The sequence below is a fragment of the Rhineura floridana genome, chromosome 12, assembly GCF_030035675.1.
Source record: "Rhineura floridana isolate rRhiFlo1 chromosome 12, rRhiFlo1.hap2, whole genome shotgun sequence".
Classification (NCBI taxonomy): Eukaryota; Metazoa; Chordata; class Lepidosauria; order Squamata; family Rhineuridae; genus Rhineura; species Rhineura floridana.
The window spans coordinates 28,726,612-28,748,724 of NC_084491.1; the positions used below are offsets into that span (position 1 = coordinate 28,726,612).

Sequence of the window (22,113 nt, forward strand, 5' to 3'; positions counted from 1 at the left end):
GCTGGACAGGCACCTGTTGGGTATGTTTTAAGCTGGATTCCTGCATTGAGCAGGGATTGAACTTGATGGTCTGATAGGCCCCCTCCAACTCAACTATTCTATGAAACTGGGCTAAAGGGGATGTTCCAAGCAAGAAATTTTAATGCCACATACCAATCACTTTCAAACTTTCTACCTGAAGAGAAAGGTTCTCTTTGTGTTTGCAGACGATTCTGCAGTTTTTTCAAGGATGCACATTTGCTTCATGGAGAACTCACCTGCAGCTGTACGTTGTAGGAAGTTATTTTACATGGAAGTTTGTTTTCTATTAGTTGTCTTTTCCTAGTAGAAGCCAAGGGGTTTCTAGAACACGGTTTGAAACTCTGGCTTTTTAATGTTGCTCTTGCTTAACAACAAAAGGAAAAGGTGTGTGTTTGTTTTTTAAATGAAATTTTATTATATAAATTACCTTTTAGCAGACAGCATTCAACTTATTGCACTAGCACATCTGCAATACTGAGCTACGAGACATCTTCATAGAGTTTTTGTATTCAACATAGCACTTTATACCAGGATCAAGAGGCACTCTGAAGGGAGGGGCAGAAAAGCAGCAAGCAGCCACCAGCGTTTTACCCACCAGAAAATCCCTTTCACCGACGGGTTCTGAAAAGCAAAAGCTGGTGCAGGTAGGAGAGTGTGCAAAGACTCATGTAGACCAATTTTATTCCTTCCTCTAATGATTAGGCAGGAAGAGGTGGGAGGCAAGGCAGTGGGGACAGTCCTCCGATTGGTCACGCAACCAGCTCCTCTGCCGTCCTTGTTTGAATAAGTCTCCATTTAGGGACAAAGGGATTCTCTGAAGGGTTCAGTCTTGAGCACAGGCTTCAGTTTTGCATATGCAACTTGTGTAGCGTGCAAAGTTATGGCATATGCTCGCAAGAAACAACTCTGACAAAAAGAGTCTGATATCCAGCAACAAGCATCACAGTTGTGAGAAGGGGCCTGTATTGAACCCCCAATGAGAAAAAAAAGGATGCATTTAGAAGCAGCTCATTGATCAGTTGGAAACACGCTGGGAAAATAGTATGTCCCTGCTTGCAAATATGTGATCAGAAATGGCCTCTCAGATTTCTGCACTTTTAAAAAAACACACACTAGAGTCCAGGGCAGTGTCTGGATGGCCCTGCTGTGAAGAGTCGAACTACAGTAAAAAGGAGGACCTTTTAAAGGCATCAACAGCCCCCCCCACTACCCCTCTGTAAGCAGGATTTGCTCTTGGAATTTTTTTGTTTGTTTGAAAGGTTTGGTAAACTGCTCTGATCAATGCAAGTGTCAACTACGTAGCTTGATGCACCAGAGCTGTCCCTGGGCAACTAAATGCCTGCTAGAAGACAGCCCATTGGCTAAGACAACTCCCATATGCTTTTGGCATCACTGAAACAAAATCAGAAGTGGGTCTGGCCTCTGTCTGAAGCAGGCAAAATGAAAAGAGATAGAAAAGAGGGCTCAATGAGATAGTGAAAACAACCCTGGAACACTTAGAGCCAATGTGTGTGTAAGAATTGTCGTTAATTTAAAGTAAGCGGAACATAAATGAAGATAGGTGCCTCCTAGTACAATTAAACCCACGCATTACATAAAGGAAAGTGTGCATCTGCAAAACCAAGAGGAGGATCAATAGTCAGGTAAGCAGCCCCTTCTCCAGCATCCCTCCATTCTGTGTTGCACTATGCCAAAAAGAAGGGGAAAAAAGGATTCTAAAGACGGTCACGCTGGAAAAGCACATTCTCAGACATCTGCAGACAGGAATTTGGTGCAATAACTGGTGGTTAGGCCTTCATGAGAGCAGCAACCACAGCCTTGGCATTAAGGCTACGCAGGTCACAGTAGGTCTGTCCAGTACCCACAAACACAATTGGTTTGCTAGTGATGTACGTCATGGAAATTGCAGCACCAACCTAGGGAGAAAAAGGGTAGCCTTTAGCAGGCTTCAGTGGACAAACAGGAGCAGAAGCCAATATGATCATTGCGAAATTGCATCAGGAGGTTAAGATGTTGTTACTAATTCCATAGTTACATCGTCTCATTTTTAAAAATATAAATATATGTATATTATATGCAACTCTGGTTAGTCCAGCCTTGTGCCTTCCAGATGTTCTGGACTTCAGTTCCCATCAGGCAGGCTGCCCAGGGATTGGGCTCGTGGGAGTTGTAGTTCAAAAAAGTAACTTTTCCAAGCTCTGGATTCACGTGGTGGTGATGAAATGCCTTGTGCTACCATTTTACTACAGTAAATTTGTTATTACTAGTTAATATACATTTGCCATTTATGAAGCAGTCGGACAGTAGAAAAATACAGGAGTCGGAGTCGAAGGTCTGGCGTACCGACTCCACAGCCCTGTCTTAAAGTAGTAAAACAAAGAACAACCCCCCCATTACAATCTATGGGTCCTGTTTACCTTGTCATCTATGGTGTCAAATTTGGTGAGCACTATTCCATCAATGAGGCGTGGGGTCTGAGCCATGGAGTGATCAGCTAGGGCCTTGTTAAATTTGACCTGGAGATGGAAGAAGACAAGGAAATTGGTTTGGCAGATGCTCACGGATGGACTGTTAGCATTTCTCCCAACATACGTGTTCCAACAGACAGGGTGGCTTAGAGGGCTATTTTCACACATTTATGTTGCAACCACCGCGCAAGTGCCACTGAGTACGCATGCAGCAGGGGGCCTTTGGTCATCCCCAGCACTTCCCCGTACAATGCATGTACCCATACTATATATATGCTGCATGCAAACACATGAGACTGCTTCTAGGTATACAATCATTGTGTCAAGCAGCACTCAAAGGAGGGGCAGGTTTGTCACCTCTTGACTTTGCATCTCAAACTAATAAGCTCAAAAACTAACCAGCTGATCCACAGCCTCGTTTCCCACCAAGGCTTCTCCCACAAACAGGACGAGGTCAGGGGTGTTCACCGCTATAAGTTTAGCCAGAGCTGTCATCAAAGGAGCATTGTCCTGCATACGGCCTGCTGTGTCCACCAAGACTACATCAAAACCTTGGTTACGTGCTGAGAAGAAGAAAAAGGGATGAGGGGAGGTACATTCATTAGGAATAAATAAAAGTAACAGCTGGAGACAATTCCAAGTCTACTGCTTTGAACGGGAGTTAGCCAGCTGGTAAATCTCAAAGTTTCTCTTATGAAATGAATTGCAGAAGGCAACCAGCAAACACCCAAAGTGAGTTTCCTGTGAAAGTATATGGTCAGCCTGGGTTTTCTTTTCCTAGAGGAAATTAATAGTACAAAGCCAGTATATTCTTTCTGGCGTATTCCTCTCTATAATGAAGTGGTTCCAAATCTCATGCCAGGAAATGCAAAATTCTGCAAATGAACCAAATCTACATAATTTTTACATTTTTGCTAGTCACAGAGCATGCAAAACAGTAAAGGTCTACTCCCTTACTGCCCTCCTCAACCCCCTCTTGCTTCTGAGATTTCAGCTGGGCACAAGTTTTCAGGCTTGCCTTCCAAGCCATATGGACTAGGAATTTTAAGCTGAAATTCTCAGGGTGCCAAATACTGAGCATGATACCGGATTTTTCAGCTGAGGATGTTTCAACCCTTATGAGAAGAAATAAAGACAACCAGAGACCCTTTTCCTCATTCAACCTGAAGCCTTCCAGATCATGGTTTGAATTATGTATTAGGCACAGCTATGAACCAGATTCCTTCTCCTGCAGAGAATCCCTCAGGCCAGCTCCACTTCTTCAAACATCTGCTTCTTACTGGCTGGGAGAGTGCTTAGCATCTGGGCTATGCCAAGACATTTTGGGGTGGGGTTGGGGAAGAATAGGAAAGAGAAATTTCAGCTACACGCATGGAGTGACTTGGGTTGGTGGGGAAGATGTGAAGGGATCAGAAATAAGTGGGGGAAGGAGAAAGGCCTCACCGTACAAAATGGCTTCCATGGCAATGCCAGCTGCGTCCTTCCCATAGCCCTTCTCATAAAGCTGCACCATGGTGTGGCCACTGTGGCTCTCGGGAGGGTGAAGAGCGTTCAAGCGGCGAGTATGAGTCCGCAACTGCTCCACAGCACCAGCACGGAAAGTATCACAGGCAGCAATGAGGACGCTAAACCCGTTTTCAATCAGCCAGAAAGAAATCTGAGGGACAGGCAGAAGAATGTTACCTCTTCCGTAACCTACCATCCAGCATCTCAAGAGTATGCCCAGTGGCACCCTGCAGCTTTGCTTCCTGCCAAGGCTTAACTGGGCGCAAGGCTGTAGATAAGCAGCACTTCCACTGGGCAAGCCCCAATGCTGGCGTCGGATGTAGAAATTCAGCATCCTAAGAACCTTTTATTGCTTAGAAATGGGTGGTTGAAATATGGGCAGAGCCTCCCAAAAATCTGAGAAGTGAGCACAAACACACCTCCACACGGGAGCATTGGTGGATGCACAATGCGTGCATCACTTGATTACTGAACACTTGATGACATTCAAGCGAACATGTGAACCCTGCGTTGAAAAGTATTGCTTGCAGGAAGCCACTGGTGACAGGAAAGTTCCATCTGCAGCAGGTCAGTCATACATGCAAGGCTTGCGTTTCTGTTACAGTCATGCTAAAGTGTGAGGAGCCCTTCATCTTTGGAAACATGAATGCCAAGATAGGGAGACTGCAGATTTTATGGGCACACAGGCCTCTGTGACAAATGCAAAAGCTGTAATAGTTGAAAAGTTGAGGCAACCACTGAGAACCAAGTCAAAAAATATTGCCTCAGAAGCTGAATACAAGCTGCTAGTTACAAGCCACCCATGAAAATGCTATTTTATAGCACTTTGGGGCTCAGTCAGACTTCAAGCCACCCTCTTGCTCTTTCCTCATCATACAGAAGAACGTTTGGATTTCAACAGGGGAAGAGTGGACAACATTTAATATGTGGAAAAGGGGTGGAGCTTAGTGGTAGAGGATCTGATTTGCATGCAGATGGTCTCCAGTTCTACCTGACATCTCCAGATGGGGCTGAGAACGTCCCATCTGAAACCTTGGGGAGACCCTACCAGTCAGGGAAAACAATACTGAGTTAGATAAACCAATAATTTGACTTGGTATAGGTAGCAGCTTCCTATACTCTTAGCACAATGCCTTACATATCAGATCTCTTGACCAAGGATGGGGCCTTCCATTTATGTCTCCATGGTATGACTTGGCATGCCATCTTCCTTCCCTCACCTTGCATGGTAACAACTGTGCACTGGCACCCCGCGTTACCCAAACCTCAGGTAGATCCAAGTAGCTTCCTTCCCAACTTCACCCCGTTCCCAATATTCACACACATACAGACCCTCTTAAGTACCTTGGCCAAGTTGGTTGACTTCCCAACTCCATTGACGCCACAAAAAGTGATGACGTAAGGTCGACGGTGACGCTGGGCTTCCATCACAGCACGCAAGACATCCACACGGCGCTGGGGCTGTAGGATCTGTACCAGAGATTCTTGAAGAGCCTGCTTCACAGTTGAGGTCACTGCTGGGAAGTTGGAAGCAAACTGTCAGTCCCAGATAGAAGGACCTCTCCATCTACTCCTTCCCATACTAATCCTACTATATAATTGTGAACGGCCTTAATACTGCTTTCTTTGCAGACATGAAGCTGTGCCAGTCTCAGGCCTGGATAAAATATCTGAACAACAGGATACTTCCCTTTTTGTCAATGGGAAATCTGTTTGCTCTCCAGATATGCTTTGTCTCCACTACCTATATCTGGTCTCTCCCTATCTATCCCTCTGAGATCCACTGACCTACCACTGATGCTCTCTATCAGCAACTGTTCAGGGTCCAATCCCTCACGTATTGAACAGATAGGTCACTTCAGGGCTCATGATCCACTCAGATTTTCAGTCATCCTCACAGCCTCTCTTATAAGCCATCACATTGCTGGAGCAACACTGATTTTGTTTTAGTATGTAATATATTTATATAGCCTTTTCTTGTACCCGTAGGTCACTCAAAGCAGCTTCAGAATGTAAGAAATACTGAAACAGCAAACGGGCAATCTGAATCAAATGCTTCTCTGTCTATCATCCACTTCTGCTACTAGTTAGAATGCATCAACATCCCCCAATGATGTCAGCCTTCTTTGCTAGAAGATCCAATTCCTTCTTTGAGTGAAGTCCCATCCATTAATGCCAAGGAGATTAATTGCCCTTTAGAAAATCCTGCAGGGAGTGCTTTCAGACAAGTCTCCCACACACTGGAGAAATCCAGAACTGCAGAAGATTAAGCATTCTTGAACCAAGGGAAGCAGTTACCCACCAGACAATTCCGGTTTAGCCTATTTCTCTCACATCCCACCAGCATTATGAGTCAAATGTACCAACAGGAGACAAGATTAAGCAAGCAATGACACTCTAACATAGGCAGCTGGGGACAATAAAAATCATCACTACCCACATTTGGTGAGTAGTAGTTGCACCCTGACCCTGACCACAGTCACCTGGAAGTAAGTCCCACTGAATGAGGAATTTGCTTCCACAAGAGCAGGTTTGTGGTGAAACTGGGAACAGATTGTTCAGGGTACCAACAAAATATATTAGAATAAAATGAAGGCACAACCTGGTAACATTCTAGAAACATTGTAGACAAAGTGGGACTATGTATGTTGAGTCCCCCACCCCCACCCATACTGTGACTGTCTTGTTTGTATGCATGACGACCTGGACTTCCACAAACCTTTGGGGAACAATTTGGTAAACACACACACAAATGCATGCACAGGTGGATTTGGGTACCCTTGCATCACACTTTATAGGGTACATGGGCAACTTATGGTCCTTCCTGATGTCTTCAATGAAAGTGGCAATCTAAATTTGGCTATTTAGACACAAGAAGGCTAGGACTGGGGAGGGCAGCTATGAGAGAACTAGAAAAGGTCCTCAAATGCAAAGATGTATCACTGAACACCAAAGTCAGGATCATTCAGACCATGGTATTCCTGATCTCTATGTATGGATATGAAAGTTGGACAGTGAAAAAAGCGGGTAAGATAAAAATCAACTCATTTGAAATGTGGTGTTGGAGGAGAGCTTTGCAGATACCATGGACTGCGAAAAAAGCCAAATAATTAGGTGTTAGAACAAATTAAACCAGAACTGTCACTAGAAGCTAAAATGATGAAACTGAGGTTATCATACTTTGGACACATAACGAGAAGACATGATTCACTAGAAAAGACCATAATGCTGGGAAAAACAGAAGGGAGTAGAAAAAGAGGAAGGCCAAACAAGAGATGGATTGATTCCATAAAGGAAGCCACAGACCTGAACTTACAAGATCTGAACAGGGTGGTTTATAACAGGTGCTATTGGAAGTCGCTGATTCATAGGGTCGCCATAAGTAGAAATCAACTTGAAGGCACATAACAACAACAAAGACACAAGGGTTTCATTTTGAACTCAGGACCATTTTGGCATATACCTGAGAGTAATGTTACCAGATTGTGGTACGTGTTCAGCTATTCAGAAACCGAAGGGCCACTTACTGGTAAAGGTACCCATCACTTTGCCTTCCAGCTTCTTTGCAACTGATTCACACAGTTGGACAGCAATTTCAGCAGCAACGTTCTTAGCTTTGGGAAGAGGGCAGAGGAAAAATATCAGCAAGTTAAAGATTGTCATGCTGCTTGTTCACACCATATGGCCAGAGAAAATAGCATGATTTGTGTATTAACTCTGGATTTGTATATTAACTATGGTAGCTTGCAATTCCCTCCAAGGAGGGGAGACGGCATTTTAACCATGTAACAATTCTATTGGATGGCAAACCTGACAGTAAGCTGTTTCTGTGTCCACCCTCCATGTGGGCTCCAGGCATTTCCTGCAACTGTTACCTGAATTTCAGCATCTTAGAGTGACTAACCAAGGCTTAGAGATGCAAAGGGTTGGTTCTGATGAGGAAACACCAGGTTCAATTCTTTATTAAGGTCAACAGGAATTTGAACTTGGCATTTACACATCCAAATCAACCCTCTGCACCTCCCAACTAGAAGACAAAAGTCAGCTAGTCGTCGTAAGAAGTTGAAAATTAAGGCAGTTGCTTCAGGAAGACTCTGAGACCCATCTGTAGGCTGCCTAAAGTTCCAGAGAGGAAGAGTGCGGTTTTGCTATGGGAGACAAAATGGAAGGGTTGATAGGTGGCTGTAGAAGGCATTACTAATCCCACAATAAAAGAAAAGGACCTCCTGTTATTACAGAGTTCTTTTATCCTGCTGTTGTGAACAGCCACCAACACTTACGTTTCATTATGAGAAGTCTCCAATAAGGTCTGCTAGACCTCAGATTTAAAGACAAAAGAATAATCCATTTTACTCAGACTGGAGCTGGACACATGGAGCCCCTACTGCCTATGTGATAACATTTTGGTATTGTAAAAATAAGCTTCTGAAACAAATCAACTTGCATTAGGCACACTGCGTATATTTAGACATTTTGTACTAGGATGCCCGTTTACAGGGCCAACCTCTAGTGTGTCTGGATTGTGAGAGTGGCTATAACAAAAAGGCTAATTCTGACAGCTTAGAAAGCCAAAACCACTCCAGTATGAATTTCTGGATGGTGCCACTAGTTGATGAGGCTGTGAAGGAGAGAATGGTATTCTGAAACAGGATAAAGAAGAAACTTAGGATAAAAGGACAGTATCCATAAGAACGTCAGCAGTTAGCCATCCCATAATTCTTGTTCCAGCCTTCCTTCCATTCCTCCTTCCACTTAGTCTTCACTAACTACACACCTGAGACCCAACTAATGACAAGAGCCAGCCTTTGACCCCGTTTCCATAACGTTCATGTGCACAGCCCAGCACAAATCGCTGGAGGTAGTGGGCAGCATCTGACTCACCACCACCACGTCAGTCTAGTACCAGAGGAACCCAAACATACCAATCAGGTGATCCTTCATCTTCTCCAAAACAGGGTCCATGTCATCTCTGGTTACGCTTTTAGAGCCTACAAGGCCTTTAAGCATCCCAAACATGCCTCCAAGGCCACCCTTCTTGGCACTGGGAAAAAATAGTGTCATAACATTACTGGAGGAAAAGTGGCAATTAAATAAGTTTAAATAAGTACACACGCACACACACTTGCAGTTACAGTGAGACAGGAGACAGTATTGCTTCACAGGATTCTTTCACTACTAATGGGTAGCTATTCATCAAAAGGATGTGGGGTGAACAAGGAGTCAGTATTTATAATTACACAGCTTGAAAAATGCAGCATGGCAGCTGTTTGCATGCAACCTCTGTGGCAGGGATGGGCAAACTCTGGCTCTCCAGATGCTGCTGGACTACAATTCCCACTATCCTCTGACCAATAGCCATGCTGGATGGTAAAGGGAGTCCAGCAACATCTGGAGGGCCACGAGATCTCTCCCCACCCTACATGAACAGCTCGTAGCAGGTGTGGTAAAGAATGGCCCTGAAGGATTATACTCAAATTGGCATATTTAATTCCCCTTTACCAGAGTCTGCATTAACACGTAAATCAGGTCTAGATCATTTCACATGAGAACAATGTAAAGGACTAGAAACTTTGTTGCATCAAAGCTGGTGACCACAGAGCATACATCCAAGAAAAGCCATTTGCATGCCATGTGTTTGTCTCAGTTGGGTGGAACCTTGTGCTGAATGTATATTCTCAAGTAGCAATTTCATTTTATTTTTAAAAGGGGATTCTCACAATGATGGGAAAAGATTTGGACACAAGTAGGGGTGGTGCGAAGATCAGACACTAGGTAGGGTCAAGCACAGGTCATCCAGTAGAACCATTATGATCATTTCATTGCAAACCTTTCTCCATACCAAGACGAACCACAAATTATTACTTAGTACATTTGTTAGCCGCTTTGTACAAAAAAGTCTCAAAACAGCTTAACAAGAAAAAATTATTCAAGCGTAGCAAACAAAGAGGCACAAATTTAGCATGCTTGGGCTCTGTCTTCTCTTGTGGTTGCTTTGTCTTGCTTTGATAGCACAGTTTGGGTTTCCCAAGGAGAATAGCTGCCAGTCTCGACAAAGAAAGCACACAAACACCTGGGCTACAAATTACTTTGCAACTTGGAAAATTATAAGGGGTCTCAAGGGCCCAAGAGATCTTACCTTGCACCTGAACAGTTCTGAAACACCTTCTCCTCTTCTTCAGTTTCCTCTTCACTCTCATACTCAAGATCACGGAGACGGCCAGGCTCGCGATTGCTATCCCCAAGGACCTGCATTGGAGGATGAGAAGGCCAGGAATTACCTACATTTTATTTATAACTGGGACCAGGCGGTCCGAACATATAACACCGATTCTGGCCCGCTTGCACTGGTTGCCTATATGTTTCCGGGCTCGATTCAAGGTGCTGGTTTTAACCTATAAAGCCTTGCATGGCACGGGGCCTCAATACCTGATGGAATGTCTCTCCCGATACGAACCTACCCGTACACTCCGCTCAACATTGAAGGCCCTCCTCCGGGTGCCTACTCAGAGAGAAGCCCAGAAGGTGACAACAAGAAGAAGGGCCTTCTCAGTGGTGGCCCCCGAACTATGGAATATTCTTCCTGATGAAGTACACCTGGCGCCAACATTACTATCTTTTCGGCGCCAGGTAAAAACCTTCCTCTTCTCCCAGGCATTTTAGTTTTAGTTTTTTAGCTTTAGCATTTTAGTATTTTAGCTTTTTAATACTTAATATCCATTTGTATGTGTATACATATGCTTTAATTTTTTGATAATATTATTGTATGTTTAAATTGCTTGATATGTGGTTTTAATTGTATATCAGATGTTTTACTTGTTGTGAACCGCCCAGAGAGCTTCGGCTATGGGGCGGTATATAAATTGAATAAATAAATAAATAAATTGTGGCTCTCATCTAAGATACTCAGGCTGTGTCCATATGAACCATTAGTTATATCTATAGGTGATATTCTGGAGGGTGTGTCTTCTGTACATTTTACACAAGTTCTAAAAAGGAGTTCATAGTGCTGAAGAAATCATAGTTCCTCTTGACACAGGTTTTTTATGGTAAAAAATAGTCACACACTATAGAGCAGCAGTGGGGAACCTGTCAAAGTTAGCCTGTGAGGGTAGACAGTGACCATGCAGGATTGAACTCCCTATGCATCAGCTGATGTGCAATGAGTTCAATCCAGCTGCAGGATCCAGCTGCATCTCTATCTGCCATATACTTGCCATCATATATGACAACAGGTGTGGGTCAGGTGGTCGTGGGGAAAATGACCTGCTGGGTCTGCTACAGGGGTGGGGAACGTCTGGCCTGTGGGCCAAATGCTGTCCTTAACACCTCTGTATCTAGCCTTCAAGAGATACCTCAGGCCAAGCCCCTCACTAGCTCTGCTCTGCGTTCTCTTTGAGTGCTTTTGAATAGTTGGAACGTGCCCTTGGCTTGTGATAATGCCTCTTTTGTAACTGGATGGAGAGATGTGTGTGGAAGGTGTAGAAGCCTGTGGCTTTTGTGTGGCTGGAATGTCTCACTTACCGTAGAAAGATAAGAGCCACATCCGTTGCCCCTCCTGTTCTGGCCCCTGGAAGATTGCCAACAAGGGAATATGGCCCTTGGCTGAAAAGGGCTCCTCACCTCTGCTCTATAATGGACCAGGAAGAGCAGCCCAGGCATGCTGGCACACTCCGCTTCATACAAGTTGTGCAGGTATTCAGGTCTTGAGCAAGACCTTTTTAAAAAGGAGCCAGTACTTCTGTTCCTTTCTTGCTTTAACTCTTACATGAGAGGAATTGAAGTCAAGAGCATTAAGAAGAAAGTGCAATTGTGAAAATGAAATCAACTGCTTGTGTGAATGTGGCCAAGTCATGCCGTATTACCAGATGAGGCTGTTTTTATTACAAGATCACAAGAACAGCAGCACTTGTAAAAGAAAGATGCTAAGGATTGCACTTCATGCCTCTGCAGCACTTCCAAGGGCCTCCAGTAAATTCCGACCCTCAGTCCATCTGCTCAACAGCCCCAGTTAACTTTTCACTTTCTCACAGTGCAACTCAGTCACTGTTTAGGAAACTGTATCTGCTTTGACAAGGTTTGCATCAAAATCCCAAAATGGAGACCTTGGTAAATCTTTGCTGAAGATTTGAGAGCAAGGCATTTTACTGTAGCTCTGCAAAACTATGCCCGAGCCTTAAATGGAACTATCAGGAAGTCAAGTGCCTGAGGATCTTACCATATCTGGATCGTATTCCTCCATGGGACAAGTGTCTGTGTTTCCATTGGTAGTGGAGTTACTATAATCAAGTACTTTGGCATTAGAATTCCCCAGATCCCACACTCTGGGCTTCTTCCCCTTGTCCTTCTGGGCATCCGGCTTTGGAGACTTGCTACGGAAGGTAGAAGAGACGTTCCGTTAGATTTTAACAGTCAGGGAGGAAAAAAACTCCAGAAGAATTCCTGCTCTGATTCGTGTCTACCAGCGAACCCTGCTGGATTATAGACAACGGTACTGAGCAAGACAGAGTTTGTGTTCTACATTGTATTTTCTTCTACCTGTCAATCCAAGGAAACACAGTACCCTAGAAAAACAAAAGGAAGCCTGGTCCAAGACAGTAAAACAAACTACTGCACAGAAGTCCACTTAGCTCCCAGCCTGCCTCTGCCTGATTCAAAAAACCACAGCAACTGTCATTCTAAGCTCCTTCAAGCCCTGGCTCAAATTTAAGTTTTGGGTTGGTTTGCTTTCAGTTCATTCCAGAAACAGACCCCTGCAGTGAAGCAACTTGAATGAGGACAGCCTAGTTCTCAATGAAGTGGTAAACCTGTGTGTGTCTGGGCGATATGATTTCAGATTGGAAGCAGAGGCACACATGATGAAATTCTCCTTCAAGCAAAACCAAAACAAAATCCCTATGTTAAGAAAACTAGCCCTTTGGGGGGAAGGGTTCTAGCCTAGCCTTCTCTCCGACAAGCTCCTTTTTATGGGCATGGGGAAAAAAATTAAAATGCATGGAGGAGCATGGGATCCACAGACTGCCACCTGAAGCAGTACAGCCCAGACACATTTTTACCACTTCAGTCAGAAGTAGGGACGAGAGCATGCTTGTTGCAAGGCACATAATTCCAGCTCAATAAGGGATGCTTTACATGGTTGCAAATTTATCTGGTCCTCTGTTTACTTTATAGAAAATAAAAACACCCACGCTTTTAAAACACATGTACCTGCCTTTTGGACTGTGGGCTAATTGTGCATCCCTCTGGAGGAAACAAATGTTTTTTTCCTCATGTGAATTATAGGGTATGTAGACAAATATATTATTTATCATAAAGCTGTGCATGCATAAATAAATCCCACCAATTGCATGAAGCCATGTACTTTGCTCACAAGGCACAATACTGAACCCTTAGATGACATACATGGAGAAAGGCAACATAGGAAGCTGTCTTAAGCCGAATCAGGCCGCTGGTCCATCTAGATCAGTATTATCTACTCTGGCTGACAGTGGATCTCTAGGATTCAGACGGGACATTCCCAGCCCTACCTGGAGATGCCAGGGATTGAATCTGGGACCTTTTGCCTGCATAGCAGATGCTCTACCACTGAGCTATGGCCCCTTCCCCTATAGACCATGTGACCATCCCCTCTGGATGACAAGCCAAAGGACAGCCAATAGAGTATGTTTATTAGCAATGGGCTCACTTACTTAGACTTCTCTCCCCCCTTCAGGCATTTCCTAAAGAATTCCTGCCGGTTCTTCTGCACGATCTCATCCTTGGTTAGTTCTTCCCTGTCCCCAGCTGCAACAGGAGGGTCCTGCTTAACAGCTGGGGTTGCTTTGGGGGCTGGAGCCGCTTCACTTCCCAGAGCTGGAAAAAAAACCCAGTAAGGCACAATGTTTTAAGAGAAAAGAATCAAATGCTGCTTTTAAGGGCCTTAAGAGAACAGTCAGGTGGTGGTGGGTTTTTTTTAAAAAAAAAACAATGCTGAGTTGGTTCACCTCTGCAGATCATAAATTCCACAAAAACCTGTAAAATGAAATGTTTAAACCAGGGATAGGGTTTAAATCAGCCCCAGCCAGCATGACCAGTGGTTGAGGGAATGGGAATTGCAGCCCAGTAATGTGTGAGAGGGCCAGAGGTTCTCCATCTCTGCTTTAAACCAAAATCAAAGAGGACACAATCCTCACAATGGTGAGGTTAGTCATCCATTCCTGATACTTTCATTCCTCAAGTAACATGGTGCCCCCAGTACTCACTACAGAAGCAACTGCCTGGCAGAACGGCCCTATTGAACCAACAGGGCTTGGGGCAATGCTATGGCCGATTCTGCCTCCTCCACAGGAGCAACTAGGAATAACACAAACGCAATCATTCTTCAGCCTCCCGGGCTTACAGATAGACACGGCCGGTCGCTTGCATACTGCAGTATCAACTCACCTTCTTTTTTGGAACCTTTGCTTTTCTTGTTCTTAGTTTTCTCTTTGGGTTTCTCCCCCCGAGTTTCTATCATAGACTTCACGGTTTTTTGGGACTTTGCCGACTGTTCAAACGTCTTCATTGCAGTGGGAGCTCGGGCTTTGCTGCTCTCCTCTGCTTCCCTGGTCGAAAAGAGGAAAAGGTTTACACAGCTGTGCATTCATTGGTCACCACTGAAAACAAATGTCCTTTAGGGCCAGTGTGGCTGGGCATCTGCTGAGGGCTCACGCACCCAGTCAAGTTCCCGCTGATGAGGGTCCCCCTGGATCGGCTGCTCCTCTTCACCACTGCAACCTGCTTGCTCGCTTGCCCTCTGCCCCAGACGATGGTGAGAAGGAGCAGTGGCAGATGTTGCTGACTACTTGCTCGTTGGCTCTCTGCCTGACAAGCAATCAGGCGTCTGCAGGGCTGAGGAAGAGGTGCAGCAGCAACAGCTGGTAGCGATGGTGGTGAGGAGTTAGACCCACAGAGAATGGGACCCATGGAGTGTACGTTGACCAAACTCCTTCACAAACTGGAGCTGGCACAGATACGTATGTTCTGCATGGAATTTGCTTCCTAAACTTCTTTTTACTAGGCACTTTAAGAAATAATCTTGGGCTGTGGGGCCAAAGGGCGCATTCCCATAAGCAATGAACCCCCTAGCTATTTTCCCCTTTCAAAAACCAACACAGGCTCATCCATGACAATGTGGCCACATGGTGACTTTTCCTTGTTGTTCTCCCCTCTTGAAAATTCCCTGTGAATGTGTCTTCCACAGGGCCAGATTTAAGAATCAGGGCTGTGGAGTCGGTACGCCAAACCTTCGACTCTGACTCCTCTATTTTTCTACTGTCCGACTCCGACTCCTTCATAAATGGCAAATGTATATTAACTAGTAATACCAAATTTACTTTAGTAAAATGGTAGCACAAGGCATTTCATCACCACCACGTGAACCATCAGGCTAGATTGATAGAACATAAAATATATTTATTTGATTAAAATTTCTGAACAAGAAAACTTTCCTAATTTCCTATGAAAGTTTTTATTTTGAAGTCGGAGTCGGTACATTTCTTCCGACTCCGACTCCACCCAAAATTGTTTCCAACTCCAACTCCACGACTCCGACTTCACAGCCCTGTTAAGAACAGTGAAAAAAACCAAGCTTTCGTCAAAACATGGTTGAAAACTAATCTAGAACTCAGGAGGTTCTTCTTCTTTTGGGTTTTTATGGCGATGCAAAGCCAAAAAGGCCCTGTAACCACCATCTACTGATGACTAAAAAAAACCAATCTAATCACAATAGACCAACTAAATTACAGACTTGCAAAAAATGCCAAATGGCAGAGAAAACTAGAGTCTGCAAACAACAGCAGATTTTCTAAACAATTTTATTAAAAGCAAAGGCGGGGGGAAGAAACTAAAGAACTGTTGAAGACCAAACAAAGGTCACATTTAGACAAAGCAACAAATTATGGTTTGCCACTATAAGAATGTGCCACAGCAGGCCTTGGTCTCATGCGCTTCCCCAACCCCAACGGGGGAGAGAATGTGACACTTCTGTTCACAGCTTGTAACAACCCAGAGTTTCCTGCCTCATCCAAATACAGCAAATTGTAGTTATTGCAAATGACAGTTAAAGCAAGATGTCAAACCATAATTTGATCCTGACTGAATAGCCTACTTTGTTAACTATGGTTTGCCCAAATACAGTTTTCCATAGTCACACAAATAAACATCTACAGTTTGCTATGAATCGCAAGTGGAAGCTTCAGATTTTCTCTTCTTATCCTGAAGGGAACATGCAAGCCAAGGCTTGTTATGGCACCATCTTGTGATAATAAGCCATTGTTTTGTCTGAATGTGGCCAAACTGGTCTTCAAGGACAAGAAGACTTCTTCAGTCTCACCTCATGAGCTGTCTCCTAAAGGGAGATAGTTGCCCATGTAGAGCTTATCTGAAACACACTGGGTTTTAGCCTTTTTTTAAAATCAGTTTTTGAACAGATAGTTTTAGCATATTGTGAGTTTTGTTAGAAGAGGGAATGTTGAAACTGCCTTGGCTTAGTTTCAATGGATTCCTCCAAACCCATAAGTAATATATGCAGCTTTGCTAGTGGTGGAAGGGTGAATTTTTCAGTCAGTTCCCCGGTTTACAATGCAACTCCACCCAAGTGGGAGGGAAGAATCAATTCATTTTGAAGCTGGCTAAACTTAACACAGGAAAGATTACATAAGCAGTTCCTAGCAGGACACACTTCCTTCCTGCCCACCTCTGTTCAGTCAGACTGTCCCTCTCTTATTCAGCCAAGTCCCCAGCTTACAGCTCCAAAATACAAGGTATGTGAGGCAAGACAACGTTAACAGGATCAACTGACAAACTTGAAGAATATCCCATTACCGTAGAAGACGTAAAAAATCCTCCTTAAAATCAAAGGTGCCATTGAGAATCCCAAGAGTTCCCTTCTGTTGGAACTCATTTCGATATTTATCTCTGAACTCCTTATGAACATCATCTATCAACTTATCCACGTAGGTTAGAGTCAGGATTTTCTGAAATCCAACCTGCAAAGACGAACAGTGTTGTTAAATGTGAACCAAAAATAACCACATTCATTTGTGAGCGAGAAGCTGCCCCTCTCCTAATGCCTCGTTGCTCTTAAGGAACATTTCTCAGACGTGGCCATAATGATAAAGTGCAATGCAAGCCTGAGAAAGAAGGTCAGTTCTGTTCAGAGTGTTCCAAATCGAAGGAACATTCTGCAACCTCAACAATAGACTCATGACTAAAAAAGTTCTCCATTTACTTTGCTACAGAGTCTTTTGGAAACATGAGGTCTTCATCTCATATAGAACAGCTGACTTACCACAAAGACAAGTTCAAATTGATTGTCCAGCTTGTATTTAAGTGTAAGGGCTTCATGGGTGAAAGAATTGCTGCCACCCCGCTCCTGAGAAGAAAATAAGAAAAATACTTTAGGAGGACCTACAAGCAAGAAACAAATCCTGCGCTACAGAAGCCGTGGAGATTCAGCTTTTTTTTTGGTAATGAATAAGCATCCTGTTTACTGCTATTGCTTTGCAGGGAAGTGCAAAAACATTTCAAATTTGAGGAAACAGTATCCATTCTTCAGGTTCCAGAAGTGTTTGTAAGCGTATGTTGTTTCAAGACACACAATTCAGGTCACAGCTAACAGCTATACCACAATTCATTCAGCGATATGGGTTTCCAGCACGATTTAGACTGTTGTTCAGTTACAGTAGCTCACATGTTGTCAGACATTATCTACACTGAGATCTTGTATCTCTATTTTTGTTGTTAGAATAGCACAACACCCCATCAGGTAGGCTCAGTGCAACATCCAAACAACCTTTATTTCCTGCGACTGAGACAAGGAAACGTAGCTTGCTACTACAGAAATCAGACTTAAAAGTGTGAGCTGGAGAATGTTCAGTCTCAGCATTTCTAGTTAAACTCTGAGAAAGAAGAGCTGCAGCCCAGTGGTAGAGCACGTGGTTGACATGCAGAAGACCCCAGGTTCAATCCGCAGCATCTCCAGGTTGGGCTGGGGGAGATCTCTACCTGAAACCTTGAAGAGCCGCTGCCAGTCAGTGTAGACAATACTGAGCTAGATGGACCAATGATCTGACTCAGTATAAGGCAGCTGCCTATGTTCCTATAGGACAGTCTTATAAAAGCTATTTTTGGAAGTTCCAGGACCGATATAACTTTTAAAATAATCCACAGCAAAAACCTGAAAAACAAAGCAAAACATTTCACTCACTTATCCCCCCGACCCCTTTGCAGGCTTTTAAATATTGTCTGGCATCACATCTTCCCCTTTTCCCCCCATTGGTGATTTAAGTGCAGCTGGATCCGAGGTACACAGTATTGAGCCAGATGGACCAATGGTCTAACTTGGTGTAAGGCAGCTTCCTATGTAAAGATCTCTGGCTGAGATCCTGGAGAGCATTCATCAATCAAAACTGATTATCATTGGCTGCTTGAACCACTGGTCTGCCTCAGTATAAAAGTTACATTTTTACCTAACCACCCATCAATGTTGTATCTTCATGAACAAGCAAAAGCTAAAAGGTAGGGAAAATACTAGCGAAAAAGATCTAGAGGTGGCCATTTACTACCTAAGTATGACACTTGCCGGCAAGCTACATGGAATAAGATGACCACATGAGTGTTGCACAGTGCAGAAGCAATTTTGGCCATCCTTTCAGTAGAACAGACTTACAAACAGTTAGCATAAGAAGAGACACAAGACTATCCAAGGAAACTTTCGAACACAAAAGAATAAATATTGCTATGTAACTCACAAAAAAGGTGTTATGAAAAAAGGAACAATCTTTGACAGTGCAGAACCACATGGCACCCCAAGACAGAGGGAAGGTGGAAAAATATCACCTTCCAGCTTAGAAAACAATTTTTGAAATGCAGACATAGAAGGGAAGTAGGGTAGTCCTATGGCAAAAGTGTTTCATCTTGGACTTAAATGGCCTAGATTCAAATGGCACCTGCCTGAAACAGACAAGATGGCCTTGGCCAAATCATAAATCTCTCAGTTTCAAATCCTTTTCTTACATAAAAAGAGGGGGGGGGAGAACAGTATGGTGCTGAATGTGAAGCACTTCAAAATAAAAATCAGCCATGAAAAGCATAGTATACATAGTAAGCTATTTGTCCTTTAATTATGGCCAAGAAAACACTGAAATTCAGTTTAAAAAAAGCTTTTATGAACACTAATTTAATCTCTGGCCAGGACAGACATGAGAGTTTGGGGTGAGCAATGATATAACTGGATCTTTAGAAGCTAGACAAATTATGGCTAACAGACAGGTTGTGAAGTCAGGCATTTTAATGCTCAGCACTTTAAAACAAACTCGTTTGCTTTTTATAAACTACTTCCTTTGAAATTTTCTGTACAATCACAAAACAGAATTCCAAGTTGCTTATTGGACTTAAATCTGCTCTTACAGGATCTTCGTGAACCATAACTAAGGATCAAAATGACCACGTTACAAAATGCTGCCAGAACTGAGTATACTCTCCGCTCATCCTGCCTGCTCTAAACACTTATCATTAGATTTGGAACCCAGAAGAGAGATTAAGTTTAAGAAGTATCCATTCTCCAATTTCAGTTAGGGGATAGAATTGAAAAAAGGATTACAGTAGGGGTGGGGAACCTTTGTGGCTCCAGAGTACAGAGCTTTATAACTGTGATGTCACATGATTGACAGCTGGGTTGTCCTGCCCACCTGTCAAAATCCTTTGTGCAGGTTCACAAGTTTGGAAACCACAGTGCAAGGAGTGTTGCCAGCCTTATGATTTGGAAGCCTCCCTGTCTGTGCTTTCCTCCCTCATCCCGAATTGTCAGTAGTTGAAAGGATCCACGGAGATGCTCGCAAAGCCCTTTGCAAGGCTCCCCTCGCTTCTCCTTTCCATCCCAATGTTGGAGGTGGAAAACAGAAGGGCGAGAATGCTTGCAAAGACCTTTAAGCTCCTGATTGTTCATTTGAAGCCCCACCGTAACCCACCCCACACCTGATGTCATGTACATTGTCGAGTGTAGGGCAAGTGCATGTGGCTCCCCAAAACTGCATGGGGGGCCAAAAGGGGGGGTCCAGAAGTTCCCCACGCGGGGTGAGAAAAGCTTATAGGAACAGTTAAGTTGTAATGGCCATGACTATGGGATGAGATCCAAGACAAAGTGGGAAAAATAGGACGCCTAAATATCATGATCCTCCACCTTTTCATTTTACATCCTCAGCATGTATTGTCTACTGTAGACCGTGAGCCGATGGAGCAGGGAGTTGCCTTTTGCATTAAGTAATGAAGGGACACACGCAAAGTTCTTGAGAATATAGCAGGTGTACAGATAAGTATCAAACAGGCAAATGTAGGCTATCCACCTAAAATAAGAAATGGGCACTACAAAACAGGAAATCTACCAAAATAAGAAACAGACTTTCCTATTTGGGCTTGCACTTTATCAGTGAATCTTGAACACAGCATTCGTTTTACTAGGTTCTAGAAGGAAATGCAACTTGTGTCTAGCCTGCTGCTAAATAGGTTCACTAAATGAAGCCAACTGAAACACTGGGAATTAGTAAGAATTGCCCCATATGGGCCTTGCCTCTTGAATCCTCCTTGCAAAATTCAGTGGCCAGAAGAAACCAAGAAATGCTTGTTATAAGGCTTTATGTAAGTTTAATTTCTAGAAAGGTAGCTGTGTCAGCCGTAATAAAGTTGTTAGTATTTTAAGGTGCCATGAGTACTAGAGGTGAGTCCTATTAAACTAAGTTGGTCTTACTTCTGACTAAGCATGCCTAAGATATAAGTTTTAGGCTACAATTTTATATATACTTACTTGGGAACAATCCCCATTCAACTCAAATAGTTCATAACAGGCAAGGCTTGCAACAAAATGTTGCAGTTCAAAGGGCTCCTGTTCAAGTTTCCAATCAGTCATGTTCTTTTCCAAAGTACTTCATTCCATTTCTTCTCCCCCTGGTTTTTCATTCCCCCCCCAGCAGTCAATCATCATGCTGTGTGTGCCAAACCAGCTCCGTTCTCACTTAACTGTCTTGGGGGATTTCTGCCATGGTAAATATTTTGTGCACTTCTTTGAACCTTGTGTTTCACCCAAGCCTCCTGATACCTCTCTCTTGTAGCATTTGGGTACAAAAGGATTCATACTCAGAGGATATATGGGCTACTTACCATTTGTGCATCACTTGCAAGTGTTCAAAGTTTCCCATTCATTACCAAGTTTGTAAAGCAGGAATGGGCTGTGGCCCTCCATATGTTGCTGGATTCCAACTCGTCATCCATGCCCACTGGTTGTAATGGATAAGGGTGATAGGAGTTGGAGTGCAACAACTGGAGGGCCACGGGTGACCTCACTAAAAGATTTCTTCCGTCGCTGCAGATTTTGGGCAATATTTACAGTAGGTCATTTTATTTTTTTAACAATTGGATCCATACTATTCCACGCATAACACATAACACCTATAGTTATGGGGAACACGCTTGCTTTATGCCAGTAAAACTTCTCTACACCTGCCTCCTGTTATGTTTGAATACACCACACAAAGAATTGGACAGTCAGTTTACATATTGTTTTCTAGCTTCATGCTTTGTATATTCTTGGTTTTAGAAGGAAGATCGTTACCTAACCCAAGCTTGACGGCCAACAATAACGTAAACAAAGTCTCTCTGAAAGGTTTTAAGCGCGGCGGGGTAGAGGAGAAAAGAACCAAATAGAAGGAAGGTGTGTACTTGGAAGGCAAGAGGGTGAAGAGGAAACTCACCTGGAGCAGAACAGAACGGATAAGCGCGTTCACAGGAGCAGTGCAGGCCGCCGCGGGGCCGCGCACGCCTTGGAAGCACCAGAGAACGAGGCCTCCCTTGCTAAAGATGGTAAAGAAATCGAGCATGATGGAATCGGGGTGGGGGGCTCCAGGCCGTACCCCAGGGGAGACTGGGGGGGTAACGGGGTCTGAGCCGCCGGGAAACCAGCCCGACTTCCTACCCACGTCAGATTACTCTCTAACAGTACGCCTCATTTCCGCCGGAAGCGGCCTTTCGGATACGGGGCAGGACCAAGGGGAAAGGGGAAATGTGATTGGTCCATGCTTCCGGAAAAGGAAAAAAGCTCTGAAGATCA

General features: G+C 43.8%; 1 protein-coding gene across 2 annotated transcripts; it reads right to left on the reverse strand.

Annotated features, from left to right (window-relative positions):
• Positions 1-412: 412 nt before the first annotated feature.
• SRPRA (SRP receptor subunit alpha) lies at positions 413-22,026 on the reverse strand. 2 transcript variants are annotated; one of them, XM_061593197.1, is made up of 14 exons: positions 21,758-22,026; positions 17,302-17,385; positions 16,836-16,999; positions 14,415-14,575; positions 13,682-13,844; positions 12,211-12,364; positions 10,132-10,241; positions 8,918-9,036; positions 7,523-7,609; positions 5,340-5,509; positions 3,933-4,146; positions 2,889-3,052; positions 2,439-2,537; positions 413-1,937 (listed from the first exon to the last, which is right to left on the reverse strand). In XM_061593197.1, the coding sequence occupies exons 1-14, from the start codon at positions 21,881-21,883 to the stop codon at positions 1,809-1,811; spliced, it is 1,944 nt and encodes a 647-aa protein (XP_061449181.1). In that variant the 5' UTR covers positions 21,884-22,026; the 3' UTR covers positions 413-1,808. The 2 variants fall into 2 exon arrangements, with proteins under 2 accessions (XP_061449181.1, XP_061449180.1); XM_061593196.1 differs by having other exon boundaries at positions 5,340-5,512.
• Positions 22,027-22,113: the final 87 nt, after the last annotated feature.